Genomic DNA, 18,691 nt, shown 5'->3' with positions numbered 1-18,691 from the left:
ATAAAATTTGTATCTTCAGTTGCTCTATTCTGTTGAACATTGCAAGGTTCGCCACTGTAAAAAGTCACTGATTTGATGGAATCGCGACATCCTAACTCAAACTGATTAAATCATTGTTGGTGGTAGGGGGTGGGGTTTGGTTTAAACAGACTTAACATTTAATGCAGTTCAAAAAAAAAAAGTTCAAAGAAATTTTGAAAATGTTTGAAAAAAACATTTTGTGCATTACTTTGGAGAAACCTGGCTGGTATAATTTAATAATCACTTAATTCAAGAGTAAGCATAAGGTCGTCGGATTTTAGGTAGAAAAGTAAAGTAAAAGCTTTAATGAGTTTGTTATTATTTTGTATGTGTTTAAACCCCAAATATTTAGTTTACTAATAAACCCGAAAGTTAAAATATTAAAACTTTACTTATGAGGAATATTGTTTGATTCATGTAAAGGTGAGTTAAAAATAAAACCTAAATGTTTTGCATAAATTTACTAATTAAGTTGATTAAAAAAAGAGGCCTCTATTTCAAGTCAGCCCTTAAATTTGTGTGTTTTGGAAATGACTTAATCCTTACGGCTAAAAAACACTATAAGAGACAAGAAAGAAAATGCCCTTCAAAGATATGGAATTAAAGATTTACTATTTGAAGATGAAAGTAACTATAGGTCTTTAAGGCTAAAAAAATTAAGCAGAGGGGCATATCTTAAAAGCCCACCCCTTCGTGTTAGGATAGGCTACCTACTCTAAATCTAATTAAATAAATTACTTATATAATTAACTAATTTAATTTCTAAACAGAAACATCATTAGGTCAAAATGATATATTAAAAGGAATTATATCTTCAAGATCAAGCCTTTAAAAGTTAGGTTGAGCTAGGCACCCTTTTTTTAATTTAATTAAAATTTTGAAGTTTAGCAGACACACATAGTTTTCATTTTCTAACAGAGAGAAATGGGCTTCCCATTATGGCCCAATGGTGCAGCACAAGAAATTATATTTTGAAGGCCAAGCCTTAAAAAGAAGTAGGAATTATCTTTAAGGGAATAAAGATAAGTTAGATAAAGCAATACCTTTTTAGCCGTGAAGTTAAAGTAAGGCTGACTATCTAGGCCTCCTAAAGTCTAAAGATAAAAAAAAAAAGTTTGGGATATAAACTGGACAAAAAGTGTTATATATTTTTAAAAAATAAGCTACCCCCCAAAAAAAATTGCCATATACAGCCATTAAAAAATTTAATCTAATTATCTTTAAGGGTTAAGCCAGTTATAAAAATAATATTGGTTTCTTTAAACATTCCCCCAAAATATCAAAAACAGTTCTCATGTCCCGCCGCCATTTTTAATTTCTTTTACAATAAATTTATTAAAAATGCTTAACAATTAAAAACTCATTTTATGTTTGTTAATTTAAAAAATATATTAATTAATCATACCTTTATTAACTTTTGTTTTAAATTTTGCAATAATAATAATTAAAATAGTCCTATATTTTTTAAAAATCCTATCCTACACAATTTAACAAATTTTAAAACTCAGAATATATATATATATAATTTTTTAGTAGTATTTTAGGATATTCAAAAAAAAGAATAACTATTAATAATAACATATCAAAGTAGTTTATCAATAATAATGATAACTATAAAAATGTGGCGTGGCTGACGAGTGAACGAACGGGATGCAGGAAATAATTGTCTAAGAATTACAGGACTACACAGAAGTGGCCATTATGTAGTGTTTGGGTTTGAATCAGAGGGTGTTACATATGGCTTTGCGATTGTCCAACGTCAGTTTAGGGTCACACCCACTGAAATGCCTTGAGAGGTTCTTTTAAATGTTCCTCTATCCTACTAATTCCTTTCACTAGGACATAAACGAAGCTAGACGCCCCGAGTGTTCGATCGGTAATCTTAGTTTACATAACTTAATTTAGTTTAGGATCGCCTGGCTTGTAAGCAAAGGGAAAAAGAAGGACTGCAAAAATCAATAACTCCTGTAGACTACTGACAGAGTGGGCAGAATAGATGATACTCGGAGTGTACCGGTGCAAGTCAGCTAAGACCAACCAATTCTCCTGTCTCTATAGACATCTGCCAGAATCTTTTGGAGAAGTTCTATAAATAAAATGAAGACAAACACCACTTATTTGTGGAAAACATATACGAAAGTGAAAATAGAAATTAATCTCGAACAGAGTTATACAAGATCTTTCGTGCATTGTCTTTAATCTCCTGTTTCGAACGAACAATCCACACTACTAAGAAAAAAAAAAGAGAAGGCTTTAAAAAAAGAGAAGGTGCAACTTGACGAAAGATGGAGGAAATATGGTTGGAAAGCATCGAGAAAAGACTAGTTTATAAATACCTCGAGATAACTAGCAAGAATTAAAAGTGACAATGTACAAACTTATGGGCATTGCTGGTGGCAAAAGAGAGCGAAAAATAAAGGACGGCAGCAACTTTTCAGGCCAGGGCTCGTCAATGACCATTTAGTCAAAAGAAAAAGTAACTTACTGACTTTCAAGGCTCAGGTAGTCGCTATACCTGTGCGGCTTGTGATTCCTTCAAGCCTGGATTGTAAGGACAAATAAATTGATAGTTTCCCTCATATACGTATTGCCCTGAGATCTTTATTCACCGTTAATTAGAAACGTTGGTATTTGTAAAATGGGTCCACTTGCAGTCTAAGTGCAAAATTTTCCTAGAGATCCCAATCTAGTTCAGATTAAATTAGAAGAATGTTAATGAGGCTAAAGATCTTTGAAATCAAAGTAAAACTGCCTTTTAAGATATTGAAAGCTTATACTCTGAATGTGTACAGTTAAGTACGTGTTTAGAAGGAAAATCTAAGAAAATCTGAGCTACTCGTAGCCACACTTTTTATAAACGATGTTTACTTCTACTGTTTACCCATCTACCTGCAATTTTGCATTAATCAACGTAATTTTCTTTAGGCCCCTTAAACTATTTTTGTGGAAAGCATGATTCCAGCTGTTGTTGTTCTTTAAGGGTCTTTAAATAATAATTAACTATAAGATTTTCTTATAAATACGTATTTAAACGAAAAAAATAAATAAATAAACCCTTCACTCAATAAAGTGAATGGTGGATTGCGGAATAGCTTGCAGGTTTTTCTTATTACCCTTTGAGGCGTTAAAGAAATAACTTCCTTTTAAGGTAGAAAGGATTAACTTTCAAGGTACTTCAACTTGTTATAAAATAAAAATTACACTTTTAAAAGTCAGCTGCTGGAAAGGATTAAGTATACCTTCTTACCAAGCTGGTTGCTTCCAAGAATCCCGTAATCCGCTCGGAAGAGATTTTAAGAAGTCTACAAGAGAATGAAATTCAATGCAAGGCAAGGAAGTGGACACAGTGTAATTCCCTACACAGATGACATTATCATCCTCGCAGATAGGGCTAGGTGTGAATTTCGTCGATAGGTCAGCTAAGAAAAGTGAGACAGATCTGATCCTACGGAGATATGGGCCACAGCAATGGATTTCATACTTGCATCTATGAGTCTAGAAGTCCATCTGTGACTAAAACGTAGCCTGAGGGAAGAAACAAATAAAATAATTGCAAATGCAGGGAAGTGTTTCATTCTCTGAGACAAACTTGGGAAATACACAAGAAAGCAACAAATATATCGTTACCTATCCTACAAATTGCAGCACGTTCTGGATTCTTATAATAAAACAACTGAGCGCCGATTTAAGCCAGATATACTGTATTTCAGAAAAATAAATAGGTAAATAAGGTGCAAAGCAAGTAATAGTATATTAAAAGGAACTTCAAAAAAAAAAAAGCCCGCAGTAAAAATAACCGCAGTCAGACATTTTAGCAATAAATAAAAGGAATATATGGAGGTCTAGGGTAACAGACCTCAGAAAAAAAGAAAGAACTTGGGAACAATATGTTCCGCAGGGTTTCATGGAGTTGCGATGGAATTTAAGAAGGAGAGAATGGCTCAAGATTGGGACGATTGTAAATATCTCTGCTATAGCGGTTCAAGAAAGTATGGATTAATAGAACGAGAAGATACTGGCCTTTAATTTAAGATCGGCAATAATAAGATTTTGGAGTCTTTATAGAAGTTGCCTTAGTCTGGAGTAAGAGCATTAACGCCAAGAGAAAACATCTTTAAGGCTAAGAAAAGGAAGAAATACACTTATTTTAAGAAAAGAAATACTTTTTGCAACTAGCATTCTGGCCTTTTTTAAAGAAGGCAACTGGAAAACGATTGATCAGCTACATTCAAGGTTAAAGTACGCGACCAATTTATAAAAACAGAAATATTAACTTTAAGGCCCACCCACCACCTTCTTAAGTGGCAAAGGATTTCAAAGAAAAAATACAAAGCATCTTTTCCACAGAACACACCAATTTAGGGTCATACTTTTTTAAAAGCTACTCCCTGTGAGAGAGTTTGGGCATATTACAATACAACAAATATATCTACGACCTTATAAAGGCTGATTAGCCTTACAAACTTGAGTTTTTAAAAATATCGAAAATTAAATAATATTTAAATAAATTTGAAATTACAAAGGAAATTTTTTCTTATAAAATTTTAAATTGCAATATTTACAAACCAGTCTTCCAAAAAATATATTTAAAAAAATTATAATCTCAAAAAATGCATATATATATAATATATATTATATATATACTTGGTATCTTAAAAACTATACCCACATATTTTTAAAAAGATTCAAAGTTTAAGAACAATTTTTAAGCGTAAACCTTATATAAAAATTTGTAATGTGGGTGTGTTTTGTGTTTGTGTGTGTGTGAGTACGATAAAAACCCATGGGTTAAAGATAAAATAAGAAAACTACAAAGCAATTATATTTTTAAAAAAACAAACACAAATAATAATTCTCCGTCATTGAGAAGACCAATAAATGACGTCGCAGAATCCCCTACCAATCAAAATGATTAAAATGGTATTTACTCTCTTATACATAGTGATTGTTAATCCTCAAGAAAGTTATCAATGTAAGAGGATATACAATGATTTTGAGAGAAAGCTTGAGGGTATTCACAATTAAGGTGCAATAAACCCCTTTTCGGGCCAAGCCGTCCATTAAAATGTTTGCTGAAAAATTTCTTGCAAATAAGTGATAAACGCAGTACTCCGTATGACATTTAACCTGTGTGGAACATTTCCTCTCGTCTAGGAGATACTGCTTCATAAATGACATTAATCCTCCTACGCACCCTTATAAATAATAAGGTATCCTTACAATGAGAGGATCTATTCTGATGTTAAACATATTCTTTAGAGTATAATAAAATACAAAGTGGGGTGAAAACCCAATGGTGCAAAACTGCAAAAGTAGGGTGGAAAAGTAAGATTAAGGAACACCCGTAAATCAGTTTATATTTAAAATAGACCTCCATATTTGTGTTATAAGGGAAAGTGATAGAGGCAGATTCCCAGTTCTGGCATTGGTGGAAAAAGAACCTCTAAAATTGGGTCCAAAAATGGATCAGTTGTATGTGGCACAAAAAAAAAAAAAAAAGATATATTTCATTTACTTGCAGCTAAAATATATCTCTCGAAGAAAAGAAACTACTGAGATTGTGGGTTCCCCAATAGAAGTCAACACGAGGGCACAGAAAGAACAAAATAGCTTCTTTGATCAAATGTAAGCCCAACAAAACGGGCTAGGTCCTCTAATAGAAAAGAACTGAAAAAGAAGCAAAAACTCCTTGGAAAAGGCTCAATAATAAAAAAGGGCCTAGCTGACCAGTAAACCTAAGGTACTCAAAAATCTTTAGAAAGTCATAGAAAAAAACAAACTCGCATAAGGAACATAAAAAAAAAGGCTCTAATTTAAGATAAAGGCAAAAAAAAAAAATGATTGAAATACTAGAATAAACATTTTAAGTCACTTAATCTGTTAAGAGAAAAACTCTCCCTAGAAGGTGCTCCGAAACAAGAAAGTTAACGAGTTTAGTAAATAAGACCCCTTCACAAAAAAAAAAAAAATAAATAAAAATAAAAATTGTGTGCTATAAAAACTGACACCCTCCAAAAAAAAAAGGATCAGGAAAAATTGTGGAAGAAACTTCAAAAGAAGCGAGGTTCAAAAGGGGGCTACGCCCCAAGGTCTCCAAATAAATGATAAGGAACTAAGCAAATGTGTATAAAGCTCCCAAATCAAAAGTGACAAAGACAAATTTAATCTTCAAAAAGGCTTATAAAACTGTTTTTAAAAAAAGAGGCTAAGCCTTAAATGGCAAATAACCTGAGGAACGTATATTATTAATACGCTGGCAAATCAAAAGAGGGCTGCCTTATAAAAATTAAGACCTCAAATAACACGGCCAGAGAATAGCCAGTGCAGTAACAAAATGAGTTACAAAAACCTAATGGCACAAAACTCCTTTAAAAAAATGGATAGAAAATCTAAAATAAGATTACGGATCTCAGAGAATCAAAAAGGGTGGGTAGCCTTATCCTCAAAAAAAAAGAAGTTCCAGAAGAACTGAGCAACTCAACAAACAAAAACAAAAACAGAGGCTAAAAAAAACAAAAGGATGAGGAGCTAACCTTCACAAAATAATGAGAGAACGCTGAAGGCAAAGAGGCCCATACGGGCCCTTAAAATCCTCATAGGTTCAAGGCTCGCCAAAAGGGCCAATTATTAAAATTTCTTCTGAGCAAGAGGATCTGCTTTAAATTCAAAATTGTAGATAGAGCTACTAATATGCCCAGTTATATGTATATATCTTAAGGCAATCTAGCTTATATAAAAAAAAAAACAGGCCGCCCTTATATTTAAGGGCCTTAAATATAAGAACCCTAGAAAATGAGTACAATTACAAATAAAAAAATAATAATAAATAAATAAAAATAATTATAAAGACACTAAAGTCCCTAATTATTTGTTTTGCTAAGAACTGCTGAGGCAGAGTGCCTGGAAGTTTCTTCTGGGTGTTTATAAGCTGCTCATTCAGCAAACCAGAGAGCGGGAGGCGCCGGGTACTGAGGCTTGGCGGGCGAAATGTAGCCATAGGAAGCGACCTGTGGGTGCGCTGGGAACACGGCTGCCGGCTGCATGTGGGCAGGCAGCGGGTGGCTTGGGTGGGCGCCGGCCGTCAGCAGCGGTCTGGCCGAAGAATGATGTGCAGGCGGAGGCACTCCTCTTCTATCAACAAAAATCACACACTTGGGTTCTTCCTGTATATATTAAGAGTTTAATAGGCAAAATGTACAATTTAATTTGAAAAGAGAATTATTTTCACAAGGATCATCAAAATTATACCAATGATAGCTTCAATTACTTTTATTTTCTTATCCTTTATAAGGTACGTAACGTTTCGTCTATTTGCCAGCCATTCTCAAACATTCATTTTTGATATGTTATATGTTATACTCAACTCTTGAACAACTTCGTGCCATAGATATTTAAATTATTCCTTATGACTACTGATTCGACAAAAAAGCTGACAGTTTAAATCTTTGGTTAGCACTCTTGTGCCGAAACCTGAGTATCATTTTGTTCATGTAGGGACCATGTACTCAGATATCACTGTATTTATATAATAACAATTAAGAATAAGAAAGTTGTAAAGTAACATCAAATTACAAAATAAACTACCAACAATAAAAGTGGAAGCCAAACACTATCAAATTGTCAACAAGACAAGTTATGTTTATATGCAGTTTGATTGAAAACACGTTTGAAATAGCTATATAAAGTAGTTGATTTTTACCCATCACAGCACACATATTTTCTTATTTCTAACCTATTTCGGACTTCTATCTTTCATTAGATGTTATTGTACAATAGATTCCACTTTCAAAGTTTCTGCTCACACTACACTTCTGCGGACCCTCTACCCTCTTCTAATAGTTGAATGAAAGATTTGATCAGACTGAAAACCTAGTTTAGTACATTATAAATGATTTAATGTTATTGAAAAATATTCAATTTAGTTCAAAAAATGATTAGTTTAATTAGAAAAGGTTCAATTAGTTTCATGAAGGGTTTAGTTTGGTCGTTAATGTTTCATTTCATTAAATGAAAAATTAACTTGAAAATAGAGTTAGCACCGAAGAAAAGAGTTTAATATAGTACAAAGAAAAGAAGTTTAATCTGATAAGAAGAGGTTTAAATAGTGAGAAATGCTGCAAAGCTAAGATAAGCACATATGAAGAAACGTTAGTTTAACAAACACAGCTATCGCTGCTTCTAGTTGGGTGTTTGAGAGATACTTACCCAGCAGTAAAAGGCGGAACCTGATGTGTGGGTAGGTAGGCCGGTTGTGTCGTGGTCACGTACACGGCCTGTCTACGGTACAGCTCGTTCTGGTGGTAGAGTGGCGAAAGCCGACCTGTCTGTGGCGATACCTGCGAGCCAGACTGCCTGTGAACAGAACACGAAGTGTGAGTGTATTCTACGGCTAGTTAAAGCTAAGAGGCTAACAAGACTTACCTGTATGGCTGGTGCAGTGGGATTGCCTGTGGCGGCCAAGCCTTAGCGATCAGCTGTTGTTCGCGCGAGGTGTGTGCTGCCGGCGGTTGGATTCGATGGAAGTCGCGTCCGGCCTCAGATCGCTTGTGTCCCATACTGTAGGAGACTCTTTTTTCGTTCCTACCAACAGCAAAATCTGGCTTCTGTTATATTTATCCAGACAGAGTACTTATAACACACTCACTGAGCACTTACGTGGGATAAGGCAGCACTATGTGCTGATCCTGAGCCACGTAATGATGATAAGGCTCCTTGCACAGTTGGGCCGGATGACCGTGGCACAGCGAACCACTCTGGTGGTGGTACAGCTCGGAAGGCTCTTGCTTGGTCACCACTCCGCCCATCGAGCCGCTAGCATTTGCGTTTGAGATCATGCACTCGGACTGCGCTTTCGCTAACAACCGCTTTTTCTGCGACGTCGAGATTGCACTGCTATTTGAGTACCTGCAAACCGTACATCTTTTTTAGCTCGCCTTAGCACCCAACTTCGGATCAGGGCAATACTAATCTGATTTTAACTAAAGATTCCTTAAAGAGCCTGCTCAGGCCTTCGGAAAAAGGCCTTCACTGAATGATATGACTTTCTTTGCCACTTTGTGACATTCTTTGTGTAAATTATGTTAAGTACTTATTTAACTGAAAGAGCTGGATATTAATTTGCACCTTATTGAAACTGTCCGATAGGACAGATGTATATAAGTTGATCAAAAACTACGAAAAAGCGTAACGTTGAAAAACACCCAATTTTGACGATTGAAAACACGAATTCCTAAATTTTCTATAAAACATATCCTCGTTTATAAGAGGTTTTTTTTCGCAACAACGAGGAGTAAATAAATTAAAAGAAAAAAGTTACCAAAAATGAGCATGTTGGTGGAAAGTAGATGCTGGCATGATTTAATGCTATATAAGTAAGAAGGGATGGTTAGTAATATTTAAGAGGGCCTAGATAAAGGTTGACAAATTGTAACTTACCCATTATCAGCAGGCCTTGCACAGCACTGTCCAGCTTCCTCGCTACGGCTGAGAAAGGAATGACTGTGCGGTTCATGTTTGATCTCCCGGAAGTAATGAAGAAAATCCGGAGCTTTGGCTGGGCTAGGATGTTGATATCCTCCTTTCGGACTAAGATCGTAACTACTGCTGGATACTACTCCGGATAACGAGGCCTTGTTAGGCGTTGTCCGTCCACTGCTGCCTACTAGTAATCCGCTTAACTGCAGAGGAAGATAAAACATTTAATCCACAATGCTCCATCAAATTTAAGCTTCACCTCTTTTATATATCTAAATTTGATGATACCTGATGTGGTTTCGCATCCGGACTCCTGTGGTGATCTTCATTGTCACTATCCCCGACCGTGTAGCAAGAGATGACGTTCGCTCGCTGTCGCTGTTGTGATGTGGAAGAAGAATTAGCCGATTGGACTTGATGTGGTACAATCTTTATGTCGCGTACAGTGCTGCTGCAAAAACAAAAATTAAAGCAACGCTTGATTTAGCAGAAGGCAATGGTAAAGGAAAACAGAAAGATTTGAATATGACAAGGTTGCTAAGTTTTGATGTCAGAAACGAATAGATAAAGCCTATATGGCAGAGTGGAGAGGGATTATGACCTTGACTTGAAGATGCAGGAAACACGGTCATAATTAGGCTGTCTTAGGAACAATGGCTTTTTACTTTGCACAAGGCTAACAGCACTAAACTAAAAATCAAATCAAAACTAAACTGAAAAGTCAAGATTTTAATTACTTGGAAAGATTGATATAGATTAATGAGGAGGCAAATGTTTTAATAGAAAAGAGGCAAGATATTAATAAAAAAGATTTAAATTATATAGGAAATAGACTTTATATTGACCGAAAAAAGTAGTAAGAAGAGTTTTGAAGTCTGTTTAGTAATTAGTTTGTAGGATTAGTTTATAGTAATAATAAAACTATTTTTAAGTTCGGAAAAAAGTCTCAAAAAATTAAGCCTTTGTATACGAGATGATTTTGGTTCTGGCATTAGTCAGAACGAGAGGGTGCATTGTGAAAAGTTATTCCCACATGGGGATTAGCCACTTCATCAGAAATGTTGGTACCTTTACAGAGTACCACCTAACAATACACAATTTTGTCAGTTAAAGCCTGTCACAAATGCCTTACATTTAAAGAAATCCTAACCTCTGCACATAATACAACTGTAATACATTTTAGAACGATATTATAATAACAACTTAAATTGTGGTACACAGATCTCAAGGATGAAAAAATAAAATTACCAGGTCAAACGGATTTGAGCCGTAATCGACGTTTGTTCGCAAATGATTAGTTAATAGGAATACAGCATGTTTGTGAAAGGTTAGCAATCTCTAGAAGTTTAATTTAATGAATAAAAATTATAATCTGCACGATCGCACTTTTTCCTACTTTCATTTAGTGTAGACAGTTTTTTTTTTATTATCTTTTTTTAAGAATTCTGTTGATAATAATTTAAAATAGTTGCACTAAAACGCTGTTTTCGTGTCTTTATATTCTCTTACTCTAAATTAATCTTTTTTTTTCAACCCTGAACTGTTAGTGGTCTGTTCGGAAAATTAGATCTGTGAGAAGTAACTCTTATGAGAAGAAATTTTGTAAATCTTTAGGCTGAGATAATATTAAACTGAATGTAAAGTTAACTTGTAAAGTGACTGAAAAAAATTATTGTCTATAAAGATAAATTGTTTTCGATCGATTTATTTTGACGATCGAACTTATTTTAATAAATATTAATAACATTAACGACTTATTTTAATAAATAAGTAAATTACAATTAATTTTAAAAAGCTTAAAGTTCAAATTTTACTTTAAAAATCTTATTTCATTAAAAAATAAAATTAAATAAATAACGGTTTACTTTGACCAAATTTTGATTTAATTTAATAATGAATTGAAAAAGCTCAATTTCAAAGAAAAAGTTTTGAATAGAAAAAAAATTGAATTTTTTAGAAAAATTGACAGGCATTATAGCCAAAGTTTTAATTTATTGTAGAAAATGTACAACAAATTGACTGAAACGGTTTGATACGAAAACGGTTCACCTGGCAGTGAAGGCTCATAATTGTAAAATATTTATTCTGATTTACTGAGAGTTTAATATAATTAAAAAGTAGTTTAATAAATTGTCTGAGGATACGCTGTGCGGAAGTACTTACCACTTAGTTGCACCCTCGTCTTCGCTGTCCGAGATAGTGATGACGGAGACTGCTGGCGAGGGAGTGTCCGGAATTGTGATCGTCTGCTGGCGACTGGAACTCTGTTACCAAAGCAAAGTAAATATCACAGGGAAGGTAAAGTCTAAACAAAGTTAAGCTTAATAAAAGTAAAACTTACTAAATTTTGATGGTTATGCTGTTGCTGACTGGGATGACTATGAATCGGCCATTGTACTGGACTATGCCTACTTCCGCGGATTCTGCCTGGGTTACATTCAACTGAAATAAGAAAGGGTTTCAAAAGATGGTTATCGAAGCCTCATTATTATGTATCGAATGAAAGGTTTAGGATAATATTCTTACTCGGTGGTGTTCCTTCTTTGACTCGTTTCTTGACGGGGCTTAAATGTATGGTATCCTTCTTCTCTGAGCCTTGTGCTTGTCTTGGCAGTGCTATATGATGATGCTGTACGGGCGGTGCAGCTTGGGTCTGGGCTATATGTTTAGCGTTGTTACGTTTAGAACCAGACCAGCCTATAGTCGGAGAATCTACCACACGATCGTAGACTTCGGTAAACAACGGCCTAGTTTGTTCCTGTACAGAGATGGGTGGAAGACAAAAATCATAGAAAAGTCAAATTTATAAAGTACAAAGAAGCACAGAACCAAATAAACTGGGCACAAAAACTAGAGATTTACTAACCTGTATAAGTGCGGCTGATTGTACTAACAACGGGCGGCCCCAGTCTTGCCCGGTGAGCATTGGCTGTTGTATGCTGTGTTGGGCAGTTATTCCTTGCCAGGATGGTACCATGGTCATTTGACGGTTGCTAGCCCAAGAGGGTTCCACCATAGACACCGGTACATATTGCTGTTGGCCGCCAACCTGTAAGTAAAATAGTTTAGGTAAAACAGATTTGCAAAGAGCTGGAGCGTCGAAAACAAGATTAGATTGGCGGTCATATCCATACGATAGGAAAGATTAAAGCATGACTGCCACCACAATGCATACTTGTCAACTTCTCTTAAATAATCCAAGCGCAAGTACTAGTGTTTAAACATCAATAAGGCGCTACCACATCCAAGTTAAAATTTTCTGTTTGATTTAGGTGCAAGCCATCATGTAAGTGCCGACAATAAGGTTTTACTCAACAACGGAACCTTGGCTGATGAAAAAGAAAACAAAAAATCGAACCGATAGGATATTGAGTCGATTTGGGTAATGGGCTGTGAAAAAATATTGATACAAAACTTCCATATGCGTTCAACTTTTAAAATTATAAAGTTTAAAAAGTATAAAGTGGTTGGCACCATTTCTATAGGAAATACAGAAATCTAAAGTTCTTCAACCACTAGCTGAGCTGGAGGTAGATTTCTTCAGATATCTGAGAAAGATCTAGATTGTTGGAGTAGTAATCACTAGTTAAAAAACATTACAATGTATTGATGATATTGATGAAAAAAAAAAAAAAGAATCAAGGTTTTGTCCACTTGAAATGTCTGCAATCTCTTCCGCTGCAGTTCTTATTTTTTGAGAACGAATTGTTGAAAAAAAAAAGTAGAGTAAACTTATGACTATTATTTCAGGTGAGCTTTAAGTCCAACTACGATTAGGCGTCGTGGATGGAGGAGAGTAGCTAACACACTTTATAAAATATCTGATATTATCACCATTAAAATTAAAAACAAAGCAAAGAACTTATATATCTAAGCTTTCTGGACCACGTCTCTATACGCTCGGTTATCGTGGCGCCTTTAACGTAGCTCATCAAAAAGTTACAGTTTAAAAAGTTTAGCATAAGGGTTAAATAAACGACAAAAGGTACACTAAATCAGCAAGCACCCAACATTTCATTCGTATTTCATCTTGTAATTTCATCCGTTTAGAGACGTTCGAAAAAGCTTAAATGTTTCATTATAATTTTATAACAATTGGTATTTCAGTAACTGCATTAAATTTTCATAAACATTGTTTAAAATTTATTGGATAACACAGGTCCTTATATGATGGCAATATTTTTTTTTCTTTTGTTTTTTTTTTCTTTCACTTTTCTCGGAAGAATCAACACATACACCTCACATTAAACAAGAAAAGGAGTTATCTATTGCAGTCATAATTAATCACAGAGCTAAACCAAAATTTCGGCCTTGAATTCGTCTTATAGAAGAATGCGCGAGCACAAATTAATAACAAACAAATAACTACTAGTAACAGTAATTCATTTCTAAATAATGATTTAATGTAATCCCTTTGAGTACTTATAAAAAAGTTTCATAATCAAATAATTTGTAATGCACTTTAATAATAGTAGCCTATACTAAAAATATGTATATCTTTATCAATTTTACATTACATATAAGTAACATTTTGGGTAGATTAAGATTAAGAATTTAATTAAAGAAAACTATATTAATATTTAATGATAATAAACTAGAATAATTAATAATTATCTATTCTTTGTAACGCTTAACTGCTAGATGAATTCAAAATTACCTACTATTTATAACGCTTAACTGATAAAGTGAAGTAACAATGAATTTAATCTAAAGAAAAACTTAAACCTACAATGTTAATTTTCCAACTGATTTACCAAAATTTGAATCTGATTTCGAAAAAAAAAAAATTATAGCGTACTACAATGCAATAAATTAATTTAATGGTATCAATTGTTATAAAATTTTAATCATACACATAAGCATTTTTGAAGGTTTCTAAATGACTGGAATTACGAGCTCAATTATTAATAAATTGTTGGGTACTTAAAAAAGAAATACGAATATCTGAAAATACCGTTTTACGAAATTCTTGGCAACATTTTCTCGAAATCTACTGGTCTGTGTTTTTGCAAAAAACTTTCACTACAAACAAGGATAAGAGCCTCTATTATTAATAATAATAAAATGTATGGAATTTTATCTTTTATACAAAAAGGAAGGAAAAAAAATTCGAAGTTAGCAGTTTTTCAACATAACGCTTTTTCTTGTTTTTTTACGATCAAATAATATAAACTGTCGGATAGTTTTAATATAGTGACGAGTAAAACTAAACAGATTTTAAGGAGAAAACATGTTACGTATGGCAATATCTGCCATTCACATAATTCGTTGAATGTACTAGAGACACATAATTTTTTAAACAAACGAGTGTTTTTTTTAGTCCGATGAGTTCGATGTAATCGAAACGTAATCTACACTCTAGTTTTAGAGCTTTAAGGTAATTCTAAAAATAATAAACATTTAACCAATTCAGTTCATTGCGGGGTTTCATATCTGGAAGCTTGTTCTTCTGCAAGATTTAATTTGGGGACCCAGCACGGCACAATCAACTCCTTGCTCAACTCAACGTTTTCAACACATTCGTAAAAGAAAAAATACCTATTGGCTAGGTATTCTCTGAAGTTTATATTTTGTTAAAAAAAAAATGTATAAATTAGAATTGTTTTTAAAAACTGGGCCAGGTGATGTAGCTCACACTACTGAACGATTTTGATACTCTACACACCTGCTGTGAGATGATAGGCGGCTGTAATTGCAGCTGTGGCGGCGGTTGTTGCGTGACGACGGTGACATGTTTGCCGGGTGACGGGATTCGCTGATAAGCAGGCGGACACAGAATCGAGCTGACCAGCTGGGGTTGTCCGATATCGCTGCGACTCACTCCAGTATACTGGCCACGCCCTTGGTACACTGGGTACTAGGAGGTAGAAAACAATAAAGACATGATAGCGATTACTGGAGAAAACCCAATAATTAAAAATGAGAATTATGAGTTTAGAAAGCAAAACTTTACCAGATTATCGAAAGCAGGTTGGTGATGACGCTGGGAGACTAAGCGTTGCACCTGGTTGGACAGGTTGTTATTGAAGGTCAAAGTAGCGACCAGCGGCCCTCCATGACCCCCACCACCTCCAGAGCCGCCACCGCTCGGCCCGTAAGAGTTACGTCGACATACCTCCATCATCTGTACGGACGACTTGACGTTGTTGCAATGGGCGTAGTCCACTAGGTGAGCCAGAGTCACAAACGGGTGGTTTAAAGCTTCACCCGGCGTTATACGACGTTCCTAGCAAAGGATAGTTGCAATTAAGTTACAATAAACAGTAATAAACACTCCATGTCTAAAAAAACACGGAACAATCAAATTTATTCGTTTAATTACAAAATTATTTGTTTTATATGAAGTAAAAGTTCAATTTTTAATGAAAGAAGGTTTGTTTCTTTTTAATGTTAATTGATAAACAACTCCAAAAAAAGTTTTGATAAAAATTAGTAGATATGCTTTAGGTTGAGCTAAAATAGTGGGACAAATAATTAGACTAATGAGAAAAACTTCAATGCAACTGACAATACTCCACATGATTAAACAGTTTTTACAACGCAGTATGTTAGAAAATGATAATTACTGAAATGTCACTTTTAAAGGCCTAACCCCTCTCTTGCAACATTAACACGCTCTAGAACGCCCCACAAAACGACTATTTCTATTTTATTCCAATAAAAGTTGTAACCAGCTGGCTTTCCTTCGATTGACGCCCAAAAAAAAACTGATAGTACGGCATTAACGAATATGTCAAAGAACCGAACCAGGAAACGTGCGCATCCAGCCATTCCATTCACTTCTTATTATATGCTGAGTCTTTAACTTTCCAGGCCTCCAAGGAAATCCTACATTTTTTCCCAGACAATGTCGCCAAAGTGGACAGTAGCCCTAACAAGTCATACTTCGCGTTTATGTGAACATGTGAAATTACAAGATGGGTTAGGGGAATAGTTTACAGCAGGTGAGGCTAGAAAATGGGTGGGTCCCCAGCCTGTGAATTTGATTCTTGAATACTCTCCTCCTCATCTTCTTGACAATTTTTCATCGAAATCGTCATTATCGTCTTCTTGAACGGCATAGAAGTATAAGTCACTCTCTTTAAATTTATGGACAATTTTTGTTTCTGACATCGCTCTGCCATCTCTTTTTTAGAACTCCGCTATATTTTGTATTTCTTTTATTGTGTACCTTGGGTCTATGTTTTCTAAAATGAAAGGTATCCTGCGCGGGCGAAGCTCCATTCCTTTATTTGGAGATTTATTTCTAGGTGCTTCTTTTTTTACTTTTTTCATTGCTTTTTACGCTACTTTTATTGCCCGGTCATCTATTTCCTTCATTTTTACTTTAGATGGTTTCTTTAACACTGTGCCTTCACAGAAAATTTTAACGAGTGTGGTAGTCAAAAACCGTTTCTTACCATAAATCTTCCATTGAGCCCACACCTCTAATTTGCATAAGAACAATGGTTTACCTTCATCATTAATCGGCCTCCTTTATAGTCTCGTTATATCAAAATTCCTCAACACGAAATTCCAATATACTTCAAGGCTCTTCATTCTAGGTAGCCTTGGTAGGTACAGAAGACGGGCATAATTTCGGAAAAGATATCACATGATTTTCTATTCAGTATGCAGAAAAAGGCACAGTAGACCGTCTACTTCCATAACCGCTGCTTTCTTGGCACCTCTTGTCAACAATAAACAAACGAGCTTGTCACATTTATTGAGTTCTCACTACACATTGACTAATACTTGGAACCAATACTTGGCGGGGTCTCAGTCTATCACATTCTGAGTTTTTGCTTTCGACGACAACTTTGTATGCACGTGATGTAAATGAATCAAATAACGAGCATGTTTTTACTGGAAATAAGTACATCTCTGGCGTAATAAAGAAAATATTATCTTACTCGCTCTAAGACGGGCTTGATATAATTAGTCTACTTCATTCCCTTTATTAGAAATCCGACAAGGCAAAAACCTTTTGGTCATAAATCATTGAAATATCTTACTTACACATGCATATGCCACTACAATTATATCATGAAGTGCCTCATCAACACTATTTTTTTTTTAATGGTTTAAGGCGCGTCGATATTTAAGGTTATTGGCGCCCGGAGCTTCTTTCATTGCACTGCCGGCCCCCAGACAGTAACCTCTCGTTACAAACACTGTCCACCACCGGACAGTCATTAAGCTGTAAGAAGCTTCTATAAAGAGAAAATCTAAGGGTCAGAAACTGGATTGGAACCTGGGACCTCCGCGTGGAATCCAATACGCTAAATGCATAGCTAATCCCTTCCCTCTCGTCAACACTATTCATGAGTTTGTTGTTAACATTTTAGTATCAACTAGGGTGTCTGCCATAATCTCCTTTTAAAAGTATACGATAAAATTTTATTCTAGTAAAAGAGTAGGAACTCTCTCTCTAGAGAGAGTAGAGACATATTTTTATTTAAAACAATTCCAGTGTTAGTTTCTATTGTTAAGTTTTCATAAGACCGTATGCGTCGCGGTGGCGTAGGCTTTCTAGCCAACCCCATTGGTATCTAATCTAATAGATTCAATAAGAATTAAAATATAATAAAATATTATTTGGCCTATTTGGATGGAGAATGGTGGATTTTTACCAAAATTTTAAAGTTTATTAGATTGACAATACTATCGTGAATAAATTTAGATAAAAAAAATTAACATTGCTCGAAAATGAGGTTAAGCTTTATCATTTAGTCTTTTTTTTAAACGTTTATTTTTCAAGTTTTGACATACCACTTGGTCCATAGTTAACATCCTCTTGAGAAGATCAATAAATTCTCGACGATCTGCCTTTTCGGCCAACAGCTCGCCTCCTTCTAAATCGGTAGGAACGTTCACTTGACCTAAAAGTCATAATATAAAGCTTAAGCTTAAACCCTGTGTCTGTGAGATATATCTGATCTGGTTGTACTCGGACAATACTAGAAACAGCAGCCAACCGAAGAATCGACTGCCTCACAAAACATTTCGGTACAACTTTCAAATAAATATAAATGTGATAGAATCTAGGGAACTAATTTTTAGTAAAATAGTGAACAATTTATCAAGAAAAATTTTAATATTGAATAACTAACTGACCTATGTCGTCCAAACAGTTGAAAATGTATTTACGAGCCTCTTTACTTTTAATACCATTTTCGGCCTCATGTTCCTCAGGAGTCTGCGAATTTCAACGTGT

The 18,691-nt window shown here is 34.7% G+C and overlaps 1 protein-coding gene across 3 annotated transcripts in view; it reads right to left on the bottom strand.

Moving 5' to 3' along the window:
- Positions 1 to 1,903: 1,903 nt before the first annotated feature.
- Positions 1,904 to 18,691, bottom strand: part of LOC141461915 (homeodomain-interacting protein kinase 2-like) — a 32,370-nt gene continuing 15,582 nt past the window's right edge. For 2 of the 3 annotated variants that reach the window (XM_074143372.1, XM_074143370.1), the window contains exons 9-22: positions 18,592 to 18,673; positions 18,247 to 18,356; positions 15,449 to 15,721; positions 15,161 to 15,352; positions 12,362 to 12,544; positions 12,022 to 12,253; positions 11,837 to 11,937; positions 11,659 to 11,759; positions 9,784 to 9,946; positions 9,457 to 9,698; positions 8,677 to 8,925; positions 8,443 to 8,601; positions 8,227 to 8,373; positions 1,904 to 7,152 (exon numbers count right to left, since the gene is read on the bottom strand). In XM_074143372.1, the coding sequence (XP_073999473.1) occupies positions 6,954 to 7,152; positions 8,227 to 8,373; positions 8,443 to 8,601; positions 8,677 to 8,925; positions 9,457 to 9,698; positions 9,784 to 9,946; positions 11,659 to 11,759; positions 11,837 to 11,937; positions 12,022 to 12,253; positions 12,362 to 12,544; positions 15,161 to 15,352; positions 15,449 to 15,721; positions 18,247 to 18,356; positions 18,592 to 18,673 (2,433 nt within the window). In that variant the 3' untranslated portion in view covers positions 1,904 to 6,953. The remainder of the gene's footprint in view (positions 7,153 to 8,226; positions 8,374 to 8,442; positions 8,602 to 8,676; positions 8,926 to 9,456; positions 9,699 to 9,783; positions 9,947 to 11,658; positions 11,760 to 11,836; positions 11,938 to 12,021; positions 12,254 to 12,361; positions 12,545 to 15,160; positions 15,353 to 15,448; positions 15,722 to 18,246; positions 18,357 to 18,591; positions 18,674 to 18,691) is intronic. The other variant, XM_074143371.1, reaches the window with a different exon arrangement.

The sequence above is a fragment of the Rhodnius prolixus genome, unplaced genomic scaffold (genome assembly GCF_049639745.1).
Source record: "Rhodnius prolixus isolate KJV_2025 unplaced genomic scaffold, Rpr scaffold_12, whole genome shotgun sequence".
Taxonomy (NCBI): Eukaryota; Metazoa; Arthropoda; class Insecta; order Hemiptera; family Reduviidae; genus Rhodnius; species Rhodnius prolixus.
Note: the sequence above shows the minus strand (reverse complement) of the source record. Positions and strands in the feature narration are given on the sequence as shown.